The 27,800-nt window shown below is 40.7% G+C and overlaps 1 protein-coding gene across 4 annotated transcripts; it reads left to right on the top strand.

Annotated features, from left to right (window-relative positions):
• Window positions 1-27,800, top strand: LOC115757610. 4 transcript variants are annotated; one of them, XM_048276913.1, is made up of 4 exons: window positions 1-38; window positions 16,623-16,720; window positions 24,913-25,413; window positions 26,866-27,800. In XM_048276913.1, exons 2-4 carry the CDS (start codon window positions 16,633-16,635, stop codon window positions 27,459-27,461), a joined length of 1,185 nt encoding a protein of 394 aa, XP_048132870.1. In that variant the 5' UTR covers window positions 1-38; window positions 16,623-16,632; the 3' UTR covers window positions 27,462-27,800. The 4 variants fall into 4 exon arrangements, with proteins under 4 accessions (XP_048132870.1, XP_048132873.1, XP_048132872.1 ...); XM_048276916.1 differs by having other exon boundaries at window positions 8-38; window positions 16,627-16,720; XM_048276915.1 differs by lacking the exons at window positions 1-38; window positions 16,623-16,720 and adding exons at window positions 21,800-21,876; window positions 21,909-22,012.

Here is a 27,800-nt window from a genome sequence, read left to right as displayed (position 1 = left end):
ACCGAGAGAGAGAGAGAGAGAGAGAGAGAGAGAGAGAGATGGATGGAATGCCGGAGACAGAGTTGGTGCTGTTCTTGGACCCATTTAAGATCAAGAAGGAGCTTGCCCCGAGCGATGTCGATGGACGGCGGTCAAGGCTCTTGATCACGCGGAATTCTGCGAAGAACCAATTGCTCCGAAGGATGAGCTCGGAGACACAGGCTCAAGTCAGGAGCGGCGAGGGGGCCGATGTCATCGTGTGGGATGACGATACGAGCTCTGAGCATAGACTGGTGTTCGTATGCTGGCAGTCGTCTGAGACCTATGTTCTCAGGGGGAGTTGGATCAGGGAGTTCGTGAGACGTAAAGGTTTGCAGGCTGGCGACGAAGTGGGGATATACTGGGATACCTTTGCCAGCAAGTTACATTTCCGCCTTCTTAACAGGCCCAATTAAACTTAATCTTGAATTAGTATGGCTCTTGTTCAGTGACCAACAGGTAATGTTTGATCGTTACGAAAGGATATTTGTGATGGAATAAAACTTTATTTTATGCAATCAAACTAATTCTGTTTTTCCCCGGAAATTCAATTCCTGGTGAATACTTCTTTTGAGGCCTGGTTCTATGTCTTTGATTTTGTAGAGTGAGTTCTCACTGTGGTGATATCTTTGAATGGGCAATGTTGATTATGGTACATTTGCAACATCTGACTTTCTTAGATCTGTCTTGGCACAAATTGTGAATGATAGGTACTGATCAATGTGTCTCAGTTGGCTATTTGTTTCTGTTACATACATAGGTCTCCTGCATATAGGCATTTCATATTTGCTTCTAATCTTAGAGTTGAATTTTGTAATGCCGGCTGTGTTACTGGGTATGTCTATGTATAAGTTGGCCTGGTTTCCAGCACGTCTATACATGAGTATGCAGATTGCAATGCTACTGACGGTTCACTACATGCCCACTTAATAAGCTGGTTTTTAGTTGCTGTTTCACAAAAGTTGTTTCTACTGAACACTCCAAATCAACAGCTCAGATGTTTTCCCATCTGTTACTCCATATGATGTTATACAGAGATGTTCAGCTGGTTAGTTTGTGTTCTAAAGTTGAACATGGCATAGGACTCTCCAACTATGCACGTGCAGCATAGCTCAGTATCAGTAGTTCATTGAAATTTACAACTTAGCTGTGCTCAGTCTGCACCAAAATCAGATTGACCCTCAACATGAATTTAACTAGGACCACCCAAAGACAGAGAAACAAGACAGGGTTCCTCTGTTCAGAGGAGGAGTAAATTTCTGAATTCCGGTTTTGAGTATACTAGAATTAGAGTAATTACACCATCCTCCGCAACATGATGCAGAGAGGGGCAAACGACTACCTTAGGAGCATCTTCTTTCCCTTTTCTTTTCTTTCAGTCCGCTTGAGTGGCAAACAACTACTCAAGTAATCGGCATGGCAAGTTTTTGTTCAGCAATTATGCCGTGGCATGGATCTAAAACATTTATTCTTCGTATGAAACAGGTGAATTTGGCTTCACGTTAACCAAGTTTTGGATACCCAAAATTGGAAGTGAATTTCACTGTTATTTGCAGCATTCACTATGGTTCTAAACCTAGCATATATAGAACATCTGGCATAGGTTTGAGAATACAGAGGTGAGCATTAAGATATGATCCTGGAATATGTGAGCTGTGTTCGGGGGTACCTCTGCAGATGTGCTCAATGTGTTCCATTCTTGAAGATTAATGGGCTGCAGAATTTGCTCCTGACCTGACTATGAATCCATTGTCATGTGCGCAATCTCCACAATGAGAGATGACTTTGCCACATATTCCTAATGTGCAGCTGTATGTATCAACCTCAAAACGGGTTCTCGTGTCAAGAACACTCTTTCCATGCTTGACTAAGCAGCTGGCTCTGTTGTCAAATCCAACCTGTGTCAGCTTAACGAGAACCATCTTCCTAGTGTAAAATTTTTGCCATGCGTCGGCAGAGGCTAACTACTCATGGGCATTGGTCATGGCAGTGACCCAGTGTACTCCTCGCGCTGCGTAACTCATATTCACAAATTGTTCTTATGTACTAGTGTAATAGAAGTATCCACAATTAAGTTGTTGGAGTGAAGAGGAAACAATCAAATCAGTTGACCTGAAAAGTCGATAGCTTAAGCTTTTTAATTAACTCAAGCTCTGGGTTTCCTCTTGGATCTCCTGATTATGAACAGATTAAACTTCTACAGTGTTCTCCTCGACTTGCCATTGTGGTGCAACACGAGAGTTATTGTGCATTCTACTATGCTGAATGCTGTTGGTAATATGTTAATCATGAATGGTTGTGAGCCTTGGACGTTATAAAGTTCCCCCTGTTCAATAGGTATGAGCATCATTTGACACTAGTAGTGCCATTGCCTGTTTGAAATTCGTTTTCTGCTTATGGTAAAACAGTCACTTTTTGAATTCAAAGCTGGTGTTGGAAACAAATGCTTTGTCATTGGCCTAGGCCTTTTGCTCTCAATTAATGGTCTCTTAGCTTTAACCAGTTGTTGAATGCTTGAAGTTGCAAATATTCAGCTGAACTGGAGAATAAGAACTTCAGAAAAGAGGGATCAGGCCTATCCTCCCTCCATGGCCGGTATAGCTGCCACGATACTGCAATAGACCAATGTGAAGTGTATGAAAATTGGTTCACGGTGTACTAATGTCTATTTACAAAGTGATGCGAAATCAATGGATGATATCTCTAAAGTTGGTCTGACATGAAATGAATGAGATTTTGCATCATCAGTTATGATCATCTTTACTACTTAACTACTCTATATGGAAAGGGAAAAATATAAGTTCATGTTGTATACGTTACCTTTCTGTCTGGAGCACCAGCCCACAGAATGACTTTCGTTCAGTCGACCTTCAATAAATGTTAGTTTTGGTTTTAGGATTCATTCTTAGCCTAGAAGTTTAATTATCACCTTCATCAAAGTCTTTAAATTGAAATCGATTAGGAAAGCTTGACTCCGTCTTCAAATTCAGAAGGAACAGTGTATCCCTGCCATGCTACTCCCGCATAGCTTTTTCTCATAGTTCCAATTGCTTCCTGCTACTACCTAACTGCCTTATACTGGCTTCCTATATTCCAATACCCTCTTGTGCTAGCTTGCGTAAGTCCAAAGAAGCCGACTTTCAGCTTGCATACGTAAGTGCAAATTATTCTGCACCTACCACTTTCTTGCTTGCTTTAATGAGTGACGTTTACCTCAAAAGGTCGTCAGGCAGGCTTCAGATATCTTGAGTAAGTTCTGTTCCCTTTTTGTCCTCTTCTTGCCTGGCTTAGTTTCCTCAATGTACTTGGTACTTTGGCTGTTTGGTTTAAGATTGAACCGGACATGAGAGTTTCTTCTCATCCGGCTCCTCAGGATGTTGCTGTAACCATATCAAACCATAACCGGAGGACAATAAGACACAATGACAGTTGCTAAGGGAGTGTAAAGATTTGAACCTTTCACCTGCATCTATCAAGTACCACGATTGTTCTTCATAACCTTATTTCCTCGAGTAGCTTAAGTTGTTAAGTTGTTAAGTTGTTGAGAAACGTGCTTCCGATGTATATCAAGCATGTATGTTAAAACAATCTGAAAAACAAAAGGATGTAGAGCAAGTCTGCTTATAGTCATAAACTTTCTACCTTTTCAGATGATTGTCCCTTTCTAAAGTCATTGTTGAGTACAATTTCACAATTGCGATTCTTTGTTTTTTTTTTTTTTTTTTTTGCTCTTAGAATAGAAGATGCTAATTTAGTGTCATGTAATTGAACTGCCTGAATCAATTTGGTTCAATGTCATTAGTAAGGGTGTCTACAGTTTTACTCGCGCCACTCTGCATAATTTTAAAGTAATCAGTGAAAATCAGATCCTTTCTTAAGCGAGCCGACCTAAGCGATTTACGTTTAGTTTAAGTTAAATTCACTATTCTATCCTCTTGTGACCGTTCATCCCTTTCGACAGGGATGTCAGAGGCTACAAAGAGAGCCTGCATAAGAAATTTACTCTTGCTTCAGAATTCAGATACTACTTTGTTCCTTATTTTTGACTCATCTCATCCTACACATAGTTGGAGAGTTCTATGCCTGCACAGCTTAATTGTCTTCTAAATTTGAAGTATCTTGTATGTCCTAGTTTGATCATCATGACAGAGTCACCTGGTCCTAAAGATCCAAAAGAATGTCTTAAACTTCTTATCCTCGGGATAAACCTCTCTTTTCTGGAAATTATGATTGTCAAATGTTCCAATATATTCGAAGAAACAGGTCGACCATTTTGGCGTACTGACAAGGGACCGATAAGGCTCTTAAGCCGGCTACCTCAAGAAAAGGGCAGCTCTCGCTCAGTGCTAGAAATCTGTCCAATCTGCTCCGGCACATGACATCCTTTTCCATCATCTTGTGCATTGTATGCCAATCTTGCAATGGATTATTATCAGTGACTATTCGCTTTGAATTCTGTTTACAGTTGGGAATGTCAAGCTTAGCCGTTGCAGCAATTCAGCTTCTGAGATCGTAGTTTTTGGACAAGGGTATATAGCGTGCCTTTTGGACAAAGCGTAGTAAAGAAGATTGCTATCATCTCATCTTTTCTATTGACACGAAGTTCAAATTTTCCAGAAACAATCCCAGAGTCTGAATCCAGACAAAGTGAATGAGAGTCCATCTCATCATCCTGATGCTTTTCTGTGCTCAGATATGTTTTGTGTTCAGACCACATGACTCATATAATATGTTGCTAATCATACTTCTCGTCTTGTTTTTATCAACTGACAGTCACTTATCATAATACAACTAATCATTCCTCTCAACACTGAAAGTAAATTTACGACTTTTATTTCGATCGACGATGGACGGACGTTTCGTGTATAAGACTAAACTTGGCAAAAGCCTTTTTATTTTCATGCTTCAACCAAGTAAAAAATCCGCAACAAGAGCTTCTCTATGAAGAAAACTGCAGCATGCTTTACATCTAGCCCTGTGGATTAGTAGAGTCACAATTAAGGAAAGAAACTCATACACTCTGACGTAATCAGAGTGTATGGATCGATAAACATGCTAATATTTCCGACGTTCTATTAACATAATGCTGGCGGTGGAATATTATGGAGGTTATCTGGCGCGCTTGAGCCCTTGGAAGTGAGTCCAAATCGGGACCCGACTCATCTAATGAACCCGAATGTGAATTTCCAGTCATAGTTACTCGTTAAACCCGACTCATTTTCTAAACATATATCGTAGTTAGATTTCAATTTTTCAAAGATCAATTGCTAAGTTGCGGAAACCATGGAACTTTATCTTATAAATGTAATTTGTTTCACGTTAAAGTACTATGATTAATGGTCTATCTATTACCACTATATCGCTCTCTTAAATAATCGCATTCAAAGATATTTTTTTATTTTTATTTTTATTTTTTCATATATAACCTTCTGCCATGCATGTCGCAACACCAGTATAAACTCAAGAAAAAAATTAATTATTTTGGCTATAAACATTCTTTTTTATGGTTGTACAACTTCTTACGACCGGTAAGGTCTTGCTGTTATTAATAATAATGAAACAGATGTTGATTGTTTTAAGGCTAGTCACGAACATTGTTCTTAATAATGATATCACACGACAAGGCAACATGCAAATTTATACTTGTGATTCACCAGGTAGGAAACAAAACGTAAAAAAAATATAAGAAAATCCTTATCTTATATGGTTCGAAAGATCGTGTTTTATTCCATCCCTAATCAAATGTCATGTTTTATCTTCGTTCTCTTTTTTTCTTTTTTTTGGGTCGGAGATGTCATAGTTTATCTTATATGATGCGGAAAGTCAAAATTTATTCTATGTTTAGACTGGTGAATTATGAAGATAGACATGCTCATAACTAAATTTGGGACCATCAAATTTAATGGCACAAATAAATTTAGGGTGTATGCCCCGACTCTACCGAAGAACTTCTCGATTTATTGGAGCACATGTGAGCTTGTGTTCTTGTAGAATTACAAAGCAGCCGCATGTTATGTGGAGGTCCGGACCATCCTTATGTACAGAAAAAAAAAACATTTTCCTACGGTATGCAAACCCGAAAAATAAAAATAAACTATATAACCTCAAATTTTCGCTTCAAATTTCGTAAAGTACCTATACTAGATATAAAGTGAATGATAATTGCGTATTACTTAGGGTGCGCATTGTCACGACCCGAACCCTACGAACCGTCGACATCCCACCTAGCCTCGCTTGCGTACAGTTCTCCCGGAGCCTTAGGCCAACAAAATTTAAACAACACACGCGGAAGCAGCAACAACCCCCGTACAGAAAACCAACAAACAACGATAACTTGAGATGGTAACAACACACAAATGTACATATATACATAGTTGTTACAAATTGTCAAACCTATGGCTTCGGGGGCCACTGTACAAGCCCGTGACCACCTATAACAAAAGACACGTGGTCGAAACCCGCTACACAACCAAAATACATCACTCTACAAAAACTAAGAGGCCAACTATCCTACGCCTCGACCTCGCTATCCCAGCGGCTACTCAGCATCCGAAGGCTCCACAACTTCTCCTGGCGTCTCAATTTCTGGGTCGGATCATTGCGGCGGAGGGTCTGAAAAAACAACGAACCCACGACGGAGTGAGATAAAATCTCAGTAGGAAAATCTCTAACCCTAGATAAGGCTGCTAATGCCTCCAGACACAATCTAGGCGAGCAACAATTTCCAACAATTCTTTCTTTCTTACCCAAAAATTCCCCAATTAAATTCCAGAAAATTCTATTCTTTCTCCGAAAATTCTCACACCTTCTCAAATATTCTACGTTACTCCCGTTTCGGATTTCCATGCCTCGATCTGACAATAAAATATTTTACGTGCTCCAGGGCCCGTGTTTAACGCATCAGGCCATAATATAAATATCCACATTACTCCGAAAATTTCTACGCTACTCCAAAATATTCCACGCTACTCCAGAATATTCCATGCTACTCCAAAATATTCCACGTTACTCCAGAAATATTCCACGTCACTCCAGAATATTCCACGCTACTCCAGAATATTCCACGTTACTCCAAAAATATTCCACGCTACTCCAGAATATTTTACGTTACTCCAGAATATTCCACGTTACTTCAAAAATATTCCACGTCACTCCAGAATATTCCACGTTACTCCGGAATATTCCACGTTACTCCAAAAATATTCCACGCTACTCCAGAAGATTCCACGTTACTCCAAAAAATATTCCACGCTACTCCAGAAGATTCCCCGTTACTCCAAAAATATTCCACGTTACTTCAGAATATTTCACGTTACTCCGGAATATTCCACGTTACTCCACCGCTATCATACAAGTTCATAACATTGAACCTCGGACCTTTATGGAACACGGCCCTAGATATATACCGGGGTCTCAGACACATAGGAATACGACCCACATATCTCGGTCTCGGACACATAGGAACACGACTGGATCAAGTCTCGGACAATTAGTCGAACACGACTCACTTTGGTCTCGGACGATTTAATTGAACATGACTTTTATACTTTCTCGGTCTCAAACAATCGGACAAATACGGCTCACTTTGTCCTCGGACGACTTGATTGAATACGACCATCACATTTCCTCGGTCTCGGACAATCGGACGAATACGGCTCACTTTGGCCTTAGACGACTTGATTGAATACGATCCTCATATTTTCTCGGTCTCAGACAATCGGACGAATACGGCTCACTTTGGCCTCGGACGACTTGATTGAATACGACCTTCATATTTTCTCGGAATAGATCGGGATCACGTGATTCACTCACGTTAGAGAATTAATAATTCGGGATCACCCGATTAATTCACACTAATCCAAATATTAATCCAGACTACCCGGTCATTTAATACTACCATAGTATCCAATCCACGCCATGCGACCATATTATGCTAACGTAGCAATATATAAATCACGTGCCATTAAAATTATACTAACGTGGAAGGTTATCACGGCCGAACAATAATAATTTTCTAACATATAATTAATTTACGACTATAGTACTAAACTATAGTAATCATGCCACATTTAATTGATACCATGACATAACAACTTTATGTCACATAAAAGTAACCCTAGTTAATATTTAAACTAACCATGGTTCAAAATTAACTAGAGTTAAATACTAACCTAACCATGATTAATAAATAGCATAAAGCAACCATAGTTGAACAAAAAGTTACTAGGGTTGGTAGAGTAACTATGGTCAAACTTTGACCAAACAAATATCCTCTTGTATTTACTATTCATTGCAAGAACAAGCCTTCTTTCTCCTCAAATCTGCAATTTTCGGCCAGCCCCTCCTCAAGCTCAAATCCAACAATTTTCTTCATCAAAAATTTACAATTTCATGGTCTTTTAGCAGCCTAGTCACCTAATTTAGGTTTAGAAACAATCCTACCTCAAAAACTCGCAAAATCTCCGTTGAACGGTTGAGGAAAAGATCGAACCAAGGGGCGGTTCCGGCGATCTTTGCACGGCCGGCGATTTGTTGACGATCTAGGAACCTCAAGCTATCCAAAGCGATTCCGGGGAGAGCTCGAAGAATTTTCGGCAATGGAGGGTGAGAGAGAGGGTGTTCGGCCAAGTGAGGTAGAGGGAGAGAGAGAGTGAGGTAGACAGAAAGTGAGCTAGAGAGAGAGAGGGTTCTTGGATAATGAAGAAGAAGATGGCCAATATAATAATTAATATATGTTAATAATAATTAATTATGCCCACAAAATTAAGAGAAAGAAAATAATTATCTCCCCTCATTGACTAGTCAATCTCGGCCAAAAGGTGAAATGACCAAAATACCCTTCGTTCCAAGTGAAAAATGGGGTATTTTTCGAGGGCAAATGGGTCATTTCCCATACCCAATCCAAATCTACTTTTCCTGAACCTCTTTGGGGCGAACCGCGAAGGAATTTCACACAGGATGAGGAGACGTCCAAAATTTTATTTATTGAAACCCCTGAAGGTCCGACGTCAAATTACGAAGCTCAATTCGCGATCAATCTTGATCAATAGAATTTTCAGCGTATCTCAAACTAACGGGCGGCTTTTAGGAGTTACGCATATCGACCCGTGATTAAAATCACGTTTAAGAATTACTCGAGTCATGGCGACCTTGGCTGTCATTCAATTGCGAGGGTCAATCACTAGTCCCGATGGTCGCGATCGTTAGAAAATAATTCGGGGACGTTCGGAACCCACACGAGGTCAAACGAAATCACCCGTGATCCAAGCGTAGAGTATTACCCAAATCATTCATTAATTATTCTAGGATTGGCCTATATTGGTCCAAAATATTCCCTCGACAATTTTCATGGCCAAAGAGTCGGTCCATGATCAAATTCTTAGGTCCACGTACTTAATTTTCCTAGCTAGCCATTCCCATTTGGTTAGTCTACTCGAGAGGGATCAATTCCGAGTGAGATTCGACTGAAATATATCGACGAGACTTTTCATTTATTCAAGGCTTCAAAACGAGCCGGATTACGGAATGTCACACGCATGATAACATTTATGGAAGTGGATTTCGGCTTCGGAAGCACTTCTGAAATAGAAATCCATTTGGAGCATAAATCGGTTTAGTAAAAATATTTACTTCCGAAAGAAATTTTTACTTTTGAAGTGAATTTTCACTTCTGAAGTAATTTTTTTCCCCAATTTGAGGAGTTAAAAAAAGTTATTTCTCAACTCAAGAAATTCTTATTGTCTCATCCTATTTTCATTACTCTCTCATCCTCTTTTTGACTCCGCTGCCTCAACGACCACCCACCATTGACCACCGCTTGCCACAGCCCATTGCTATCCACGACCACCGTTAATCGCCGACCATCACCTGTCGTTGCCCACTGCGAACCTCCATCGGCCGCTACCCGCCGCCGCTACCTAGCGGCTAGCCCCAATCACTAACCACCACCGATAGCCGCCCATGACCTTTGTCGCCAACTGATGATTGCTGCCCATAGCCGACCAACGCGGCCACCGCCCGCCGTCGACCACCGTTGGTCGCCGCTGCCCACCATTGCCCCTTGCCTCCAACCACCACCGCCCGCTACCAACCACCACTATGACCATTGCCACCGAGGCGCCGTCTTTGGTCGCTAGAGTAAAAAATAAATAATAAGTTTTTATTTTTAAAAAGTAAATAATATTTTTAATAATAAAAATTATTTTTCAAGAAATTTAAAAAGTTTACAAATGAAGTTTTAGAAATTTTTTGACTGCCGACAATAATTTTTCATAAATGATTTCAGAAGTAGAAATTTTCAACCAAACGAATTTCTCCAATCAGAAATCAACTTCTGAAGCAGAAGTTGAAAGCCAGAAATTGATTTTTGAAGCAGAAGTGTTACTATGCTCGCCCTAAACAATTGACGAAATAGAAAAGTGACCAAATTCTTATTTATCAATTATATCTCGCCCATGTAGATTCTAAATTTAAATGATTTTCTTGAAATAACTCAAATGGCATTTTTGCTGGTATTAATGAAGAAATGAAAATGAAAAAAGAGAGAGTAAAATCATCTGCTTTAAGGAAATTAATTGGAATCATTATAATTGGAGAAAGATATGTAAGTTTAGAATCTAACAGAGATTTAAGGTTATTAATGATTTTCTTTTCGCAATTTATTGTCAGTTAGTTATTTTACGGACATTGAATTCGTAGATAAATAAGTAAGCTAATATCTTTATGGAAAAGTCAAAGATGAAATTACTGATAAGCCATCGCCGATCACTACTACCTTCAGATCAGATGAGTTTATACTTCTCGTGCCTTCGCTATCCTCGACAGAACCCTCACGAATTGCTAGGGCTTCGGCCTCCGGCGCAGGTCCGGCTACAATCTTCAAGGCGAAGCCCTCAATAATCAGACCGTCTTGAGTTCCTCCACATACCGGCGATCGATCCCTCCAAGGCGTCGCCGATCCAGGATCCGTCGACGCTATATTTCAGTGCCCACTTCTCCGGCGGAACCCATCGGACAGGTAAATCGTTCTGGCCTTTCTTGCGACTTCTCACGGGATGGTATGATGAGGAATGCAATGGTCCCTGTTATCGATAGAAACTGCTGAGTGGGCTTTGTTTTGAATATTCCCCATGTTGGGACTGATTGGAGTAGCTAGGATAGGATCTCCCTTATCAGGTTTTCATAAAAAAAAAAATTTATTTGAAAGTCTCTGTTCGTCCCATTGTTTGGACTCCTGATCTATCAAATCGGCTACAAATTGAGGCTCTCCTTGAGTTCCTGGTCCTCCAATGCCGCCCCTCTACAACCATTTGTCTTCTCTAATTCTGATCCTAGATCCGTCTCCCACTGACCATATCACATCTTGTTTTAAAGTTTCTCTGCCCAGGACTAGGAGTATGCTTTGCCACCCCCACCATTGTCTAGATCCCTTTCTTTGCACTCAAAAACTCATCTTCGGGGAAACAAATCCCTTTCATCAGTTGGGCCGAAGTGTCTTGTAAGAGTCTCCAGGCCTGTTTTCCTAGCATGGCTTTGTTGAAAGTAACGAGGTCTTTAAAACCTAAAGTCCTTCCTAATTTTCGGCACCTCACACATCTTCCGATGGATCCCCGTGTTTGCATTTATTTATTTTTTTTCTACCAAAACGCTGTAATCCTTTGCTCAATCGATATGGGAATCTTAGAAATGGACATTACATACTGTGGCAAAGCTTGCACAACTGTTTTAATTAGAATCTCCTTTCCGGCTTTTGTCATCAGCTTTTCGTTCCACCCTCGAGTTTCATATTCGCCCTTGCTAGGACCCAGGCAAACATCTCTTTCTTAGATTTTCCTCAATCTGACGGAATGCCAAGGTATTTCCCAGTTTTTTCAATGATCAGCACTCTCAATTCAGCTGCCATATTCTCTTTTTGCTGTGGGCAGCAACTACTGAAGCAAACTCCCGACTTGTTCAAGTAATTGCTTGGCCAGAGTCGAAGCAATACTGGTTCAACATGCATTCTCTAACAGTCCCATCAAGGAAAAATATTGCATCATCGGCAAATAACAAATGCGAAAGTGATGGGCAGAAGCCGTTTAATTGGATTCCTTTCACAAAGCCATCCTCAAGTGCTTTTTTTCTTGAGCATTGAGAGTACGTTGGCTAGGATAATGAACAGATACGGGACAAAGGGCAAATGATAAAAATGCCCTTGGTCAGATTTTTCTTCAAAAAAACAAGGGCACTTTAGGCCCTTATTCTTATTTGAAACAATATCCACTTCGGACTTTTATTTGAGAAAATAAGGATATTTCGGCCCCTTATTTGAAATTTTTCATTCTTGTGATGACATGCCATCTTTGCCCCCATACAACTTTTCATCCCTTGTAACTGCAAGTATTTTGAATTTCTTAGCAATTTCGAAGTAAACAAATATTTAGATCTCCACAATGACCTTTAGCTTGGTGAATTCATTGGCTCCTTTTTAGAGCCTGTTTGGCAACAACTTTGATCCAAAATATCAATTGTCATTAGAATTAATTTTTTGTATTATGTTTCATGGATGAGTTTTAGAGAATCCGAACGCGTTTGATAATCGCACAAATTTTATGTTCTCGAAACATAAGCGCGTTTGGTAACTGCGCGAAATTTTTATTTCTAGGAACAATTTCTCTTCCCAATTTTTGTAATTTAAGTCGAATAATTATTGAGCACAAATGCAAAACCGAATTCACTTATTCTGGCAAGTCATGGGACCGGCGGACGAGCGACAGAATTGAGACTTTGTTCCTCTTAGGTCAAGGAAAAAGTAAGAAAACTGAGGCTTTGTTCTTTTTTATGATTCTCAAAAATATTTTCTTTTTCAGAATCAACTTTTCTTTTATTCTTGTTTCTGCTCCAAATAATTTGTTCTCGGGAATAAAATCAGAATCAGAATCATTTACGTTACTAAATATGTTACTCGTCTTTTTTTTTTCCTTTGAACTCCAGGGAATAGAATTAGAAATCATAATTGTTGTCAAACAAGTTATTAAAATGGCCTTAAGCTTTTCTTCCATTTTGGCCAAGCGGCTTTCATCGAGCTCTCTCTTCTTACCTTCTTCCTCGGGTATTGCAAGAAGACATTAACTAGAATCACGACTTCGACTTGCATGAGAGGCAGGTCCTCTCTTCCTTACCCTTTCAAACCTTGTATATCGTTTCTAAAGATAAATTATCAAAAAAGTCATAAATTATTGCTCTTTTGCCAATTTAATTATAAGCATTTTAATTGTGTCAATTAAGTCATTAATTTTTTGATTTTTTCAATCAAGTCAATCTAGTCGATTTTGGCCGAAAAGTGATGATATGGACGCCGATCTTCATACGCGGCATGATCAACACCAATGTGAAATTTTTTTAATTTTCTTTTATGATTTCATATTATTAAGGGCCGCCCAAGGTCTAGCGACCCCCGCTAGCTAGGGTCCGGCGACCTCTGCCGGCCATTGGGCAAGGATCGAATCCCTCGCCGGCCATTGGAAGAGGGTGAGTCCTTGCAAGCTGCAAGAACGGTTGCAGAGGCCATTAGACATGGGTGATGGCCTAGTGGCCGGCGCTAATAGTCGAAAAGGGATCACGGGTCCTCATCCAGTGGCATACAACCTCTTATCGACTCTTAAAAAAAGAAATAAAAAAGAAAAAGAAAAGGGAAAAAAGTAAAAAAAAAAAAAACATTCACCTCAACAAAGATGTGCCACGTAAGATGTCCGACATCCGTATCATCAATTTCCGATTAAAATTGATTGGATGGATTTAATTGAAAAAATAAAAAATTATTTAGGACTCAATCGATGCATTTACAAGGTTTATGACTGAATTGACAAAAATACAATATATTATGACTTTTTGGGGTAATTTTCTTCTAATGTCACACGTGGATTTGCCAATCTATAGCACCTTAAATCTTGCAAACTGGGAGATCACCGGCTAGTAGCATCTCGATCCCTAAAATATTCTCAAATCCTAGGTTCGAACAACATGCGGGATCAAGACACAATTAGGAACTTCAATGCCAAATCGGAGATGGCACCAAACAATCTAGGTAGTAAACCTGGACACTCAAAAGGATCCGATAGCTTGTATAGGCTCGTCAAATGCTTAGCCGAGACAAACGAGTCTTAAGGAACATGCCATTTGAGTATGCATTGGGTAATACATTCATGGCAATATGCATGCTTGGAGAATTCATTAGGTATACGGTCTAATTCTTTTTAAATGATTCTATTGTAGATTAATTCTAAAAAAATCATGTTTTGTAAACAATCGATGTTAAAGTCGAAGTTCACGGGTGCTTTAATTAGTACGGGGACAGGAATCCGTCGGAGGGCGGGCCGCACAGACCACGCTTCCCAAAACACGTAAACCATTTAAAGTCGAGGTTGTTGTTTTTTTTTAATGCCATAAAGCAGAGAAAAGATAAACAATAATGCCGCTCCCAATGATCGAACGTTGTTCCCACCGGCAAATGACCTTTTTCTCCTTTTCATTATTCCTCGAAAATCAATAATAATAAGGGAAAAAACCACTAAAAACTCTGAACTATGTTAACTGTGACACATTTATCCCAAATTTTTTTTTGAGGCACCAAAAGTCTCAAAATTTTGTTCACGTGACACATTTATCCTAAACTTTTTCTTGTGATATCGAAAATACTAAACTTATACCCTTGTGACATATTTATCCCAAAATATTTTTTTGTAACATCAAAAATCCTAAATTTATATTTGTGTGACACATTTACCTCAACATTTGGGATAAATGTGTCGCGCGCCTGTAAGTTTAGAGTTTTTAATGTCACAACAAAAAGTTTGGGGTAAATATGTCACATGAGCATAAATTTGGAATAAATGCTTCATATGCATACAATTTTGGGGTTTTTTGTGTCATAAAGAAAATTTTGAAATAAATGTGTCACAGAGGGCATAGTTTATGATTTTTAATGGCTTTTTTTCCTAATAATAATAATCAATTAAGGGAAGAAAGCTAGCAAAAATTTCAAACTATGCCCTACACATTTACTGTAATTTTTTTTGTGTACCATAAAAAGCCTTAAATTTGTATCCATATAACATATTGGGAAAAATCCAAAAAAGGGCCCGAAGTCCGCATAATTTCTCAAATAAGGGCCCAAAGTGAACATTGTTTCAAAAAAAGGCCCGAAGTGACATGATCCGTTTCAATTGAGGGCCCGAAGTGGTTATTAAATTTCAAAAAAGTGCGGCTCGAAGGGTGTTTTCGTCATTTTACATTTTAAAATTTTTATTATTTTTTTTCTTTTTCTCGATTTATAATAATTAAAAATAATTTAAAAAAAAAAAGGCTTTACAGGCGGGAGGGCCGCCCCTCCCGCCCGTGGCCGCCCGGCCCACCGCCGGTGGGGGGTCGGCGGGCGCGGCAGGCCGGCGGGGTCGCCGGCGACCCCGCGACCCCGCCGGTCGGAGGCGAGGGCCTCTGGCCCTCGCCAAAAACCGGGAGAGGGTCGGGCCCTCTCCGGATCTGGCGAGGCCGGCGGTCCCCGCCCGGATCGGGGGTCGCCGGCCGTCGCCCCGGTCGGCAGTGGGGGTCGCTGGTCAAGGCGACCCGGCCCGATCCGGGGCGACGGCCAGGCGACCCCCGATCCGGGCGGGACCGCCCGCCTCGCTCTGATCCGGAGAGGGCCCGACCCTCTCCCGATTTTAGGGCCGCAGGCCTCGCCTCTGATCCGACTAGTCGCCGGCCCTCGCCCAGGCGCCGGCGACCCCGCCGACTGTGCCGCCCCGCCTCACGCCCTCCGGCGGTGGGGCGGTGGCCACGAGCGGGAGGGCTACCCCTCCCGCCCGTGAAGTTCACTTCTTTCTTTCTTTTTTTTTTTTTTTTTTTTTTAAGGAAACAGACTACAAAAACTATAATAGAAAAGAAAAAAATTAAATAAGTAAAAAGACTAAAATGCCCTTAAATCGGGCCCTTTTTTGAGAATTTATAGTCATTTCAGGCCCTTATTTGAAACGGTATTCACTTGGGGCCCTTATTTGAGAAAATATGAGGACTTCAGGCCCTTTTTTGAAACAGTGTTCATTTGAGGCCCTTATTTGAAAAAATATGAAGACTTGTGCCCCTTTTTTGGATTTTTCCCTAACATATTTATCCTCTCTCAAGATATTCGTCTGACAATTTTTCAGCCAAAATAATTTCATTGTGGGTGCAAATCAACATTATCTACATAGATTTTTTTTTTTTACGGTGCTCATTAACTGAAATTTGATGGAGGGCAAATGCGTCACGGTACAGGTTCGAAATTTTTCGTGGTGCAAAAAAAAAAAATTAGGATGAATATATGAGAGTTAGGAAATTTGAGATTTTGAGTGACTTTTTCCTTCAATTAAATATCCAAAAGACCTTTCTTTTTCTCCATTAATTCACAGCAGAAAGCAAATAAAGTTAATCTGTTGTACTCCAAACAAATGTTATCTTCTTTTTGAGAAGCGAACGCGATTGAACCAGAATCTCGGATAAAAGGACGTCTTCACCCCCTCTCGTTTTCTCACTCTCACTCTCACCATCAAGCAAACACACTCCCACTTTCGCAAACACCAGAGAGAGAGAGAGAGAGAGATGGTTGGAATGCCGGAGAAAATCAGATGGGTCTCGCTCCTACTCTTCCTCTTTGCTCATCAGCTGCCGGGAATCGTGGCTGAAGATGGTACTCTCTCTCTCTCTCTCTCTCTCTCTCTCTCTCTACGCATTTCATCAATTTCTGAGATCTTTCCCTTACCATGAACTACATTGTGCGCCCTGTTTGTTCCTCATTGTCTGATTCCTCTTTATGTCTGCTTCTTACCCGTGAGATTTGCTGTTTTAGTACCGTTCTGTCACTCTTTGGTTCCGCCCAGTTCAGACGTCTCCCTTTGATCCAGATGATCGAACTGGGTGTTCTTTCCGGAGCTTCTTTCGTTCCGATTTCTTGATGATTTTTATGCTCGACGCATGCATTTTGCGCGATTTCTCTAGATTTATTTCTCTTTGTTTTTTCACTTTATTGTCTTTTTTCCCTTGAGAACCTTAGACTGAAAAGACGGAAATAGCCTTGGGAAAAAAAAGGGTAAAGAGAACGGGGATTTCTGGCCAGGTTGGGTTGGTATCCGAAGACTGCTGGCCCTTTCGTTTTTCGATTTTGACCTTCTTATCAGGAAAAAAAGTAATTGAATTTTTTAGTTTAATTTCTGGATGGTAGAATAGAATCTATTTGAGCAGGGTTTACAGATAAAAACGGCGTCGTTCCAAGGCAAAAAAACAAAAAAAGCACGAATAGTGTGTCTTCCCTGTCTCTCCTAGCCGTGCTCACTGTTTCTAATTCTGATCATAGAAATTTAAATTGCTGTGTGCCCACAAAACCATATTTAAAATTGTCTGGTTGGACCTACACCGATTAAATTTAGAAAGATAGGAGTTAAAAGTCGCAGGCTATATAGTTGCCCCTGAAGACTAGAAAGTAATTCATTCGGGAAATTTCACACGTCGAATTTGATGAATTTACTCGAGGGAAAATGACACATGTGAGCCGTGAAGTTTGACTCGATGTGCAATATGATCACTAAACTTTTAATTTTGTTCAATTAGATCCTTGGATTTTCTATATTGTTCATTTTAGTCCCTAAGCTCTTAAGCCTTTAGCCTAGTCTAGTCGTAGCTTTCCAGATTCCCGTTATCGATTCAATTCTGACGAGTTTCATATCCAGAGTCGGGTGTCGTCGATTAGATTCCGACATCTGCTCACTAGGTTCGGTGTCGTCGATTCAATTCCGGTGTTGCACCCTTCATCCATCTCGTCCGATACTGTCGATTCAATTCCGGTATTGTGTTCTACAATCCCCCGTCCGATCTTGTTGATTAAATTCCAGCATTGTGTCCTACATTTCTGTCCGACTCTGCTAATTTAATTCCAGAGTCGTGTCAAAGCTTGCTGCACGCCTCGACTATTGCACGTGTTGGGTTGTCGAAGTTATTAAGAGTTTGTAACACGCATTTTGTGTTAATAAAGACATTTACTACATTTGACACTCTCTATCCAAAACCGACCCAGAACTCCTTTTCGGAAAATGAACGGATTAAGTTCGATAAAAGATTCTCGCGTTAGCAACCCTTTTTGGGCTATAGTCATTTTGGGCCCAGAACCCATAACCAAGAAAGCCACGTCGAAGGATTTCAACGTGCAACGGGAACTTATCTTCTTTCTTCGGTCTGCGGAAAAGTTTCTAAGCCATCCTCTCCACACTTTCTTCTGGCCTCACCTCCATTTTCAGCCTATCCGCTATCTATGTTTGGATGGCTTTCAAGTCTAGTTTTTTTGACACCGTGATCCATGTAACCACACCAAAATCTTTCAGCGGTAAATCGGTCCCCGACGAGTTGTTCGGGTTCTTCAATAGAGTTTGTTTTGCCGACTCCTCCCATACCCGATATGCCGATTCTTCGGACACCACCCTCACCCAGAACTTTGGCCAAATTTTTACGTGTCTGCAACCGATCGCTCATGGCCACCATGCACTCGCTTAGAAAATTCTCGGCTTTGACAAGTCTTTTGACATCATTCATCGTCTCTGCGGCTACCAAGCCAAGTTGGCAACTCATTTCTCGAAGTAAATTCAAGATTGGTTAGTAAATTCATTTCGGTAGTTCCCTTACTTTATTCTTCAATGGAAATCTCCTATGGGTGAGGGTCGCCGTGAAAGTGCCAAGGCGAGGCCATCCCTCGCGGCTGACAAGGTGAGCGGGCGGTGCGACCTCGCCTAGGGAGGTGTGTCGATGGCCCCAAGCCGGGCATGGGCAGGGCGAAGTTGCCCAACTCTTTTCGATGGTGAAGAGGATTGAAGGGGAAAAAACAAAGGAAAAACAAAAAGAAAAAAAGGAAAAGAAGAAAAGAAAAGGATTTAAAAGGATAAGCGATAAAAAAGCCCTTAGCCAGGCCTTTCTTTGAAATAAAAAAGGCATTTCAAGCTTTTGTTTGAAACAATGTCCACTTCGGGCATTTATCTAAGAAAATGAAGGCACTTCGACCCCTTATTTGAAATTTTTCCTCCTTGTGATGACATGCCATCTTTGCCCCCATATAGCTTTCATTCCTTGTAACTGCAAGTATTTTGAATTTCTTAGCAATTTCAAAGTTAAAAAATATTTAGATCTATAAAATGACCTTTAGCTTGGTGAATTCATTGGCTCTTTTTTAGAACCCGTTTGGCAACAACTACGATCCAAAATATCAATTCTCACTAGAATTAATTTTTTTCGATTCTGTTCCATGGATGATTTTTAAAAAAATCGAACGCGTTTGATAACTGTACAAAATTTATGTTCTCAAAAGAGAAGCGCGTTTGATAACTACACGAAATTTCTATTTTTAGGAACAATTTCTCTTTCCAATTTTTGTAATTTAAGTTTAATAATTATTGAGCACAAATGCAAAATTGAATTCTACGATTCTAGCGGGTCATGGGAATGGCGAACAAGCGACGAAATTGAGACTTTGTTCCTTTTTAGGTCAAGGAAAAAGTGAGAGAACCGAGGCTTCATTCTTTTTTGTGATTCTTAAAAGTAAATCTTTTTTTTTTTTTTCAGAATCAACTTTTCTTTTATTATTGTTTACGCTCTAAATAATCTGTTCTCGGGAATAAAATCAGAATCAGAATCATTTACGTTACTAAATATGTTACTCATCTTTTGTTTTTTAAGCTCAGGGGAACAGAATTAGAAATCATAATTGTTGTCAAATAAGTTATTAAAATGACCTTCAGCTTTTCTTCCATTTTGGCCAAGTGGCTTTCATCGAGCTCTCTCTTATTACCTTCTTCCTCGGGTATTGCAAGAAGACATTAACTAGAATCACGACTTCGACTTGCATGAGAGGCGGGTCCTCTCTTCCTTACCCTTTCAAACCTTGTATATCATTTCTAAAGATAAATTATAAAAAAAGTCATAAATTATTGCTCTTTTGCCAATTTAATTATAAGCGGTTTAATTGTGTCAATTGAGCCATTAACTTTTTCATTTTTCCAATTGAATTCATTTGACCAATTTTAGTCGGAAAGTGATGACATAGACGTTGATCGTTATACGCGGCACAATCAATACTAATGTGATTTTTTTTTAATTTAATATTGTTAAGGGCCAACTAGGGTCTAGTGACCCCCACCAGCTAGGGTTTGGCGACCTCTGCCAGCCACTAGGCGAGGGTTGAATCCCTCGCTGGCCATTGGAAGAGGGTGAGTCCTCGCAAGCTGCGGCAACGGTTGCGGAGACCATTAGACAAGGTTCATGGCCTAGTGGTTGGTGCTAATAGTCAAAAAGGGATCGCAGGTCCTCATCCAGTGGCATACAATCTCTTATCGGCTCTCAAAAAAGAAAGAAAAAAAAAAAAAGAAAAGAAAGAAAAAATCACGTCAACATAGACGTGCCACATAAGATGTCTGACATCCGTATTATTAATTTCCGGCCAAAATTGGCCGGATGGGTCTAATTGGCAAAATAGAAAATTGTTTAGGACTCAATTGATTCATTCGAAAGGTTTAGGACTAAATTGACAATAATGCAATATATTATGACTTTTTTGGGTAATTTTCTCTCGTTTCTAATGTCACACATGGAGTCGCCAATCTATAGCACTTTAAATCTTGAAAACCAGGAGATCATCGGCTAGTAGCATCTTGGTCCCTAAAATATTCTCAAATCCTAGGTTCGAACAACATGCAGGATCAAGATACAATTAGGAACTTCAATGCCAAATGGGAGTTGGCACCAATCGATTTAGTTAAACCTCGACACTCAAAATGATCCGATAACCTATATAGGCTCCTCCAATGCTTATCCAAGACAAACGAGTCTAAGGAACATGCCCTTTGAGCATACATTCATGGCAATAGACATGCTTGGACAATGCATTAGGTATACGGTCTAATTCTTTTTAAATGATTCTATTGTAGATTACTTCTAAAAAAAATCATGTTTTGTAAACAATTGATGTTAAACTCGAACTTCACGGGTGCTTTAATTAGTACGGGCACAAGGATCCGGCGGTGGGCGGGTCCCACAGACCACGCTTCCCAAAACACGTAAACCATTAAAGTGGAGGTTGTTTTTTTTTTTTTTTTATGCCATAAAGTCGAGAAAAGATAAACAAGAATGCCGCTCCCAATGATCGAAGGTTGTTCCCACTTGCAAATGACCTTTTTCTCCTTTTCATTATTCCTCGAAAATCAATAATAATAATAATAATAATAATAATAATAATAAATTAAGGGAAGAAAGGCAGCAAAAATTTCAAGCTATGCACTACACATTTACTCTAATTTTTTTTGTGCACCATAAAAAGCCTTAAATTTGTACTCATGTAACATATTTATCCTCTCTCAAGGTTTTCATCATATGATTTTTCAGTTAAAATAATTTCATTTTTATCTCACCTAAATTACATGGGCGGGTGCAAGTCAACATTGTCTAGATAGATTTTTTTTTTTTTTAAAGGTGCTCGTTAACGGGAATTTGATGGAGAGTAAATATATTACGTAGGTACAAGTTTGAAAATTTTCGTGGTGCGAAAAAAAAAAAATTAGGATGAAAATATGGGGAGTTAGCAAATTTGAGATTTTGAGCGACTTTTTCCTTCAATTAAATATCCAAAAGACCTTTCTTTTTCTCCATTAATTCACAGCAGAAAGCAAATAAAGTTAACCTGTTGTACTCCACAACAAAGTTTTCTTTTTTTGAGAAGCGAAGGCGATTGAACCAGAATCTCGGATAAAAGGACGTCTTCACCCGCCTCGTTTTCTCACTCCCACTCTCACCATCAAGCTACACACTCCCACTCTCGCAAACACCAGAGAGAGAGAGAGAGAGAGAGAGAGAGAGAGAGAGATGGTTGGAATGCCGGAGAAAATCAGATGGGTCTCGCTCCTACTCTTCCTCTTTGCTCATCATCTGCCTGGAATCGTGGCCGAAGATGGTACCCTCTCTCTCTCTCTCTCTACGCATTTCATCAATTTCTGAGATCTTTCCCTTACCATGAACCACATTGCGCGCCCTGTTTGTTCCTCATTGTCTGATTCCTCTTAATGTCTGCTTCTTACCCGTGAGATTTGCTGTTTTAGTACCGTTCTGTCACTCTTTGGTTCCGCCCAGTTCAGACGTCTCCCTTTGATCCAGATGATCGAACTGGTTGTTCTTTCCGGAGCTGCTTTGGTTCCGATTTCTTGATGATTTTTATGCTCGACGCCTGCATTTTGCGCGATTTCTCTATGTTTAGTTTTCTTGCTTTTTCGCTTTATTATCTTTTTCCTTGAGAACCTTAGACTGAAAAGACGGAAATAGCCTTGGAAAAAAAAGGGGTAAAGAGAACGGGGATTGCTGGCCAGGTTGCGTTTTCATTTTTCGATTTTGACCTTCTTATCAGGAAAAAGAAATTGAATTTTTGAGTTTAATTTCTGGATGGTAGAATAGAATCTATTTGAGCAGGGTTTACAGATAAAAACGGCGTCGTTCCAAGGCACAAAAAAAAAAAAAAAAGCACGAGTACTGTGTCTTCCCTGTCTCTCCTAGCCGTGCTCACTGTTTCTAATTCTGATTATAGAAATTTAAACTGATGTGTGCCCACAAAACCATATTTAAAATTGTCTGGTTGGACCTACACCAATTAAATTTAGAAAGATAGGAGTTAAAAGTCGCAGGCTATAGTTGCCCCTGAAGACTAGAAAGTAATTCATTCAGGAAATTTCACATGTCGAATTTGATGAATTTACTCGAGGGAAAATGACACAAGTGAGCCGTGAAGTTTGACTCGATGTGCAATATGATCACTGAACTTTTAATTTTGTTCAATCAAGTCCTTGAATTTTTGATATTGTTCATTTTAATCCCTACATTATTGAAGATGTTCAATGTTATCTTTTCATTAATTCAAGTCCAGAGATAACATTGAACATTTTCATATAGTTCAATGACTAGATTGAATAAAAACCAAAAGTCTAGGGACCATTTTGAATAAAATTCAGGTATGATATTGCGCATTGGAATAAATTTCTGAGATCACATTGAACAAATTAAAAATTCAGAGATGAAATTGCACGTTAGGTAAAAATTCGGGATCATTTGTGCCGTTATCGTTTTATTTAAATAATGTCCTCTTTCACCGTGTTCCGAGAAAGTAATTTCCTCGACAAGCACACTTGCTCTGCCTAAGTCTACGTGGTTGCTAGGGTGCACTAATGTGGCCCCTAGGATCACATTCGATCCCATGCCCCTATAAAGGATGGGAGCACCTGGACCACCATTGATTACCCCGACCCACCTCCAAGGTTCGCACGAAATCGAATTATTTCATTAAATGGTTGTAATGGGACTTTTTGTCTTTTGTCATAGTTGTGATGGTACTCACAAGCAACGTATTTATGTTTGGTCCGACTTTTTGTACCCTCTTGGCAATGTCATTAACCAAAAAAAAAAAAAAAAAACCAAGTTTTCGTAGATCTTTTTAGTATGTTTGCATTTTCACTAGGCAATCCTCAATGGCTATTTGTCGAAGAGCACGTCGCTAGATGCCCTTTCGAGCACGTCGCTAAATCAATGTTATCACCCTCTAGCCTTGGCAATGAACCGTCACATCTCTACAAGTTTCCGGGAGGGGAGGGAACATCGGTGCTTTCCTCATGCCATTAAGAACGAATCTCGGTTAAAAATGAAACGATTATCTAGGAGAACCATATGCTGGGGGGGTGGTCCTTAAGCTATAAGCTATGAAATGTCGCATTGTGTCTCGTCAGCTGGCCTCGAGTCCTATGTGCTAATGAGTAGGTCCAGGCAATCTGTTCTCTTCCTCGGGTTTAGATTACTTGGTTAGACCCCGTCTACGTCCGACCATGTCCCAATTGACCCAGTTAGATAAGGGTTTTTCCGGCTTGATTGTTTGACTCGATTCGGGTTTGTTTGATTTTGTGACCAGTGACTAAGTACATTAACGTATGTACCAAATTACATCTATAGTTAGAAATATATACTGGTCCTTCTCTTCTCTCAAAAGAAAAAGAGAGGGAAAAAGAACACTTCCCGCCAAATCAGAGGCTTTTTTTTTTCAACCTTTCCACTAAATTGAGGAAACCAATGTGCTTTCCGCAAAGCTCCACGGCATCCGATGATTTTTCCCCCACTTTTCTTGAGATTTTTATTTTTTTATTTTTATTTGTGATATTCTCATGATTTTTATTATATAACATCTCCCAAAAAAAAAAAAAATCTCAAAACCGAAGATGGTCCCCGTGATAGGGGGCGAGCTGCTTCCTTTCTGTCGGTCAAAGTTGGGTTTTTGACTATGGATTTGAAAGGAGAGTGGGGCCCGAACAGTTGAGTTGGTACTCGGGTCGGGTCCCACAGAGTTGACGCTGTGGGTCGTTCTGGTCCCCACTCCAGCTCCCATCTCATCACGGCTTTTGTCGTATATGAGCAGAGTGCCATGCTGCCCTTCACCAGTCTCCCAGCCTTTTTTTTTTTCATTTTTTTGGTTGTTTAGTCTTCGGTTTTCCTTTTTATTTCCCTCATTTTTTTTATAATATCTTTTATTTGGGTTAAATATGCATTGTGAAATTCTTTATTTCATTTGAATAATTTCAAATTTTTTCTTACTTTGAAATTTTGTAGCTTTTTTTTTTCATTTTCCTTAATTTATCCGAAACACTGGCAGCATTCGCTAATTCGCGACGGAAAAAATCGAACCGTGAAGTTACCTTGATGACACCCTTGGACATGATCTTACGACAAGACAGCAGAAGCCGCGGGGGAATCTCGTCATTGTGTTTAAACTGCTAACATTTATAACGCTGAAAGAAAATTGACTTTTTGGTCGATTTCCTCTAGGCATGGTCGTGAACGGTGACTTCGAGACGCGCCCGTCGGGCGGCTTCGCGGGGGAGGTGCTGTCGGACGGGCCGGCGGCCATCCCCGGGTGGAAGACCAGCGGCACCGTCGAGCTGGTGGAGTCCGGGCAGAAGCAGGGCGGGATGATCCTCATCGTGCCGGAGGGCGCGCACGCGGCGAGGCTGGGCAACGACGCCGAGATCAGCCAGGAGCTGGCGGTGGAGAAGGGGTCGGTCTACTCGGTCACGTTCAGCGCGGCGCGCACGTGCGCGCAGCTCGAGTCGCTGAACGTGTCGGTCCCGCCGGCGGCGTCGCAGACCATCGACCTGCAGACGCTGTACAGCGTGCAGGGGTGGGACCCGTACGCCTGGGCGTTCGAGGCGCTGGACGGCAAGGTGACGCTGGCGTTCAGGAACCCCGGGATGGAGGACGACCCGACGTGCGGGCCAATCATCGACGACGTCGCGATCAAGAAGCTTTTCACTCCCGATCGGCCCAAAGGTAAAACAATACACACACGCATTGGATCCGTTTCATGGTCAATCTGTGGGCCCAGGATGGAGGAAATTTTGGGCCCTTGCTTAGGAATGCTCAAAATCTAGTACAGTGAAATTACAACGTCTTCTTTTCTTGGGCAAAGAGCTTTTGCTTTTGAAAATTCATACAAAAAGGAAGGAAAAAAAATGAAAATGTCTTTGAGGGTCCCCCAACAATGTTAAGGTCAATCATTGATACCAAACTCATCTGCACGATATATGACAGTAAACTCCAACTAGGAACTTGCAATGATGCGAAAATAACTTGATCTGTCAATGCATTTTCCTACTGGGAACCCAAGGTTATTGCCATTTTCATTCCTCTTTACAAAGGGCACATGTTTGCTTTTATGGATAGTCGAGGATCAGTCACAAATTTTCCTAGATGCCATCTGAGTGTGTAACATGCTAACTTGCAGATGCCAATGTGTTTAGCTAAAAAAAATAAATAAATTGAAAACCACGCGAAACCAAATATATTAATCTCGTTTTAGGATGAGAGAAGCTCACTTAAGCAAGTGAATTTTGGGGGTTCATGAATTGAATTTTAGGATGAGAAACCACAATATCCCTTGATTGTAAATCTGCATTGAATTTTGTCCTTGCACTGTCCGTGATCGTCAGTCCTCTGATCAGTAGGGCAAGTAGCATTTTGTTGTTTGCTCTGAATGAAAGCTCCACATTGTGCGATTAATTTTCATCAGGCGCTCTCGAAGTGTTTCTTGCACTTGGTACTTGCTCAAGGGAAGGAAAATCCTTTCCGGATTAAGAGAACTCCAAATGAATAGTGACCAAGCAGAAAAGGCGCTAATGTTGTCTTCGCTTTAGAAATAGAATGGCATTTGCCAGGTCTTCCTAGTTAATCGCAACATATTTTACCCTATTTTCAACTATATCGTCGAACTAATGTTACTCATCATCCCAAGTGAGAAATCATTAAACCATCATCTACGGAAAGGAGAGAGTGATGTGCTTTGTCCGGTGTGTGTTGACCATAGAGCATTTGTATCTTTTGTTGGTAGATATGTGAAAAACATGCTCATCTTAGGGTAGTAAGCCTTGTGTTCTGTCGACAGAGTAAGTTGTTTTAGTTTTCAGGTTTTTTCGATTTGATAGGACTTAAGTTTAAACCGAAGTCGTTCAAAGGAAGTCCTCAGTCCTTCAATCATTAAATTATTTTGCCAAACAGTTTAACAGATGACAACTTTTTTTTTCCCGTTATTCATACACAAATGTTCTATGAAAACAGGAAAGAAAAATGTTAAGAGTTTCTCTGATTCGTAGTCCTAGAAATGAGGTTGCCCTTTTCTGTTTTTCCTACCCATTGCACGTCCTCATCTGATATTGTGAAGCATTTAAAAATCTGTAGCCCACCACATTCATGCCCTGATATAATTTGCTGTCCTGTTGTTTGCAGATAATGCTGTGATGAATGGTGACCTAGAAGAAGGTCCGTGGTTGTTCCGGAACACATCTCTCGGGGTGTTACTCCCCACCAACCTCGACGAGGAAACCTCTTCCCTACCTGGCTGGAACGTCGAGTCCAACCGGGCGGTTCGTTACATCGACTCCTACCATTTCTCAGTCCCACAGGGCAAGCGGGCTATCGAGCTCCTTTCAGGAAAGGAAGGCATAATCTCCCAAATGGTCGAGACGAAGCCCGAGAAAGATTACACCTTATCGTTTGCCCTGGGCCATGCCGGCGACAAGTGCAAACAACCGCTTGCCGTGATGGCATTTGCTGGGGATCAAGCCGAGAACATCCATTACACCCCGGGTTCGAACTCGTCATTCCAAACTGCGAGCGTCAACTTCACAGCCAAAGCTGAGAGGACGCGTATCGCGTTCTACAGCGTGTACTACAACACAAGGAGCGACGACATGAGCTCGCTCTGCGGGCCGGTGGTTGATGATGTGCAGGTGTGGTTTTCGCGGGCCGGCAGGAATGCGAATGCAGGATTCATTTCGGCTGTCGGGCTTGGATGGTGGGCGCTTCTTCTGGTCTTTGCTTAAGTTTTATTAGGTGGTTCAGGGTGGGTGCACTCGCTGCCGTGGCCGGTGAAGGTAATGGTAACGCACGTGGGGTTTGGTGAAACCAAATTACCCGGTTTAAGTGTTGTTTGCTAGATTGGACTTAGCTTTTGTTCTAAGTTATGCACGTAGGTAACACGTATTACGATGCTCTCCGGCGCCGAGCCTGGAGCTCGAGCAGTGGTAAGACTGGGTTTTGCTGTGCATCGGCTGGTTGCTCTTCCTATGTTGATGACCGGAATTGTGGCTGAATCGTATGTTATCTATGCAGTGAGCATCACCTCTTGGAGCAATGCTGAGATCATTGTGATTTTTGCAGTC

This window comes from Rhodamnia argentea, chromosome 3 (genome assembly GCF_020921035.1).
Source record: "Rhodamnia argentea isolate NSW1041297 chromosome 3, ASM2092103v1, whole genome shotgun sequence".
Taxonomy (NCBI): Eukaryota; Viridiplantae; Streptophyta; class Magnoliopsida; order Myrtales; family Myrtaceae; genus Rhodamnia; species Rhodamnia argentea.
Note: the sequence above shows the minus strand (reverse complement) of the source record. Positions and strands in the feature narration are given on the sequence as shown.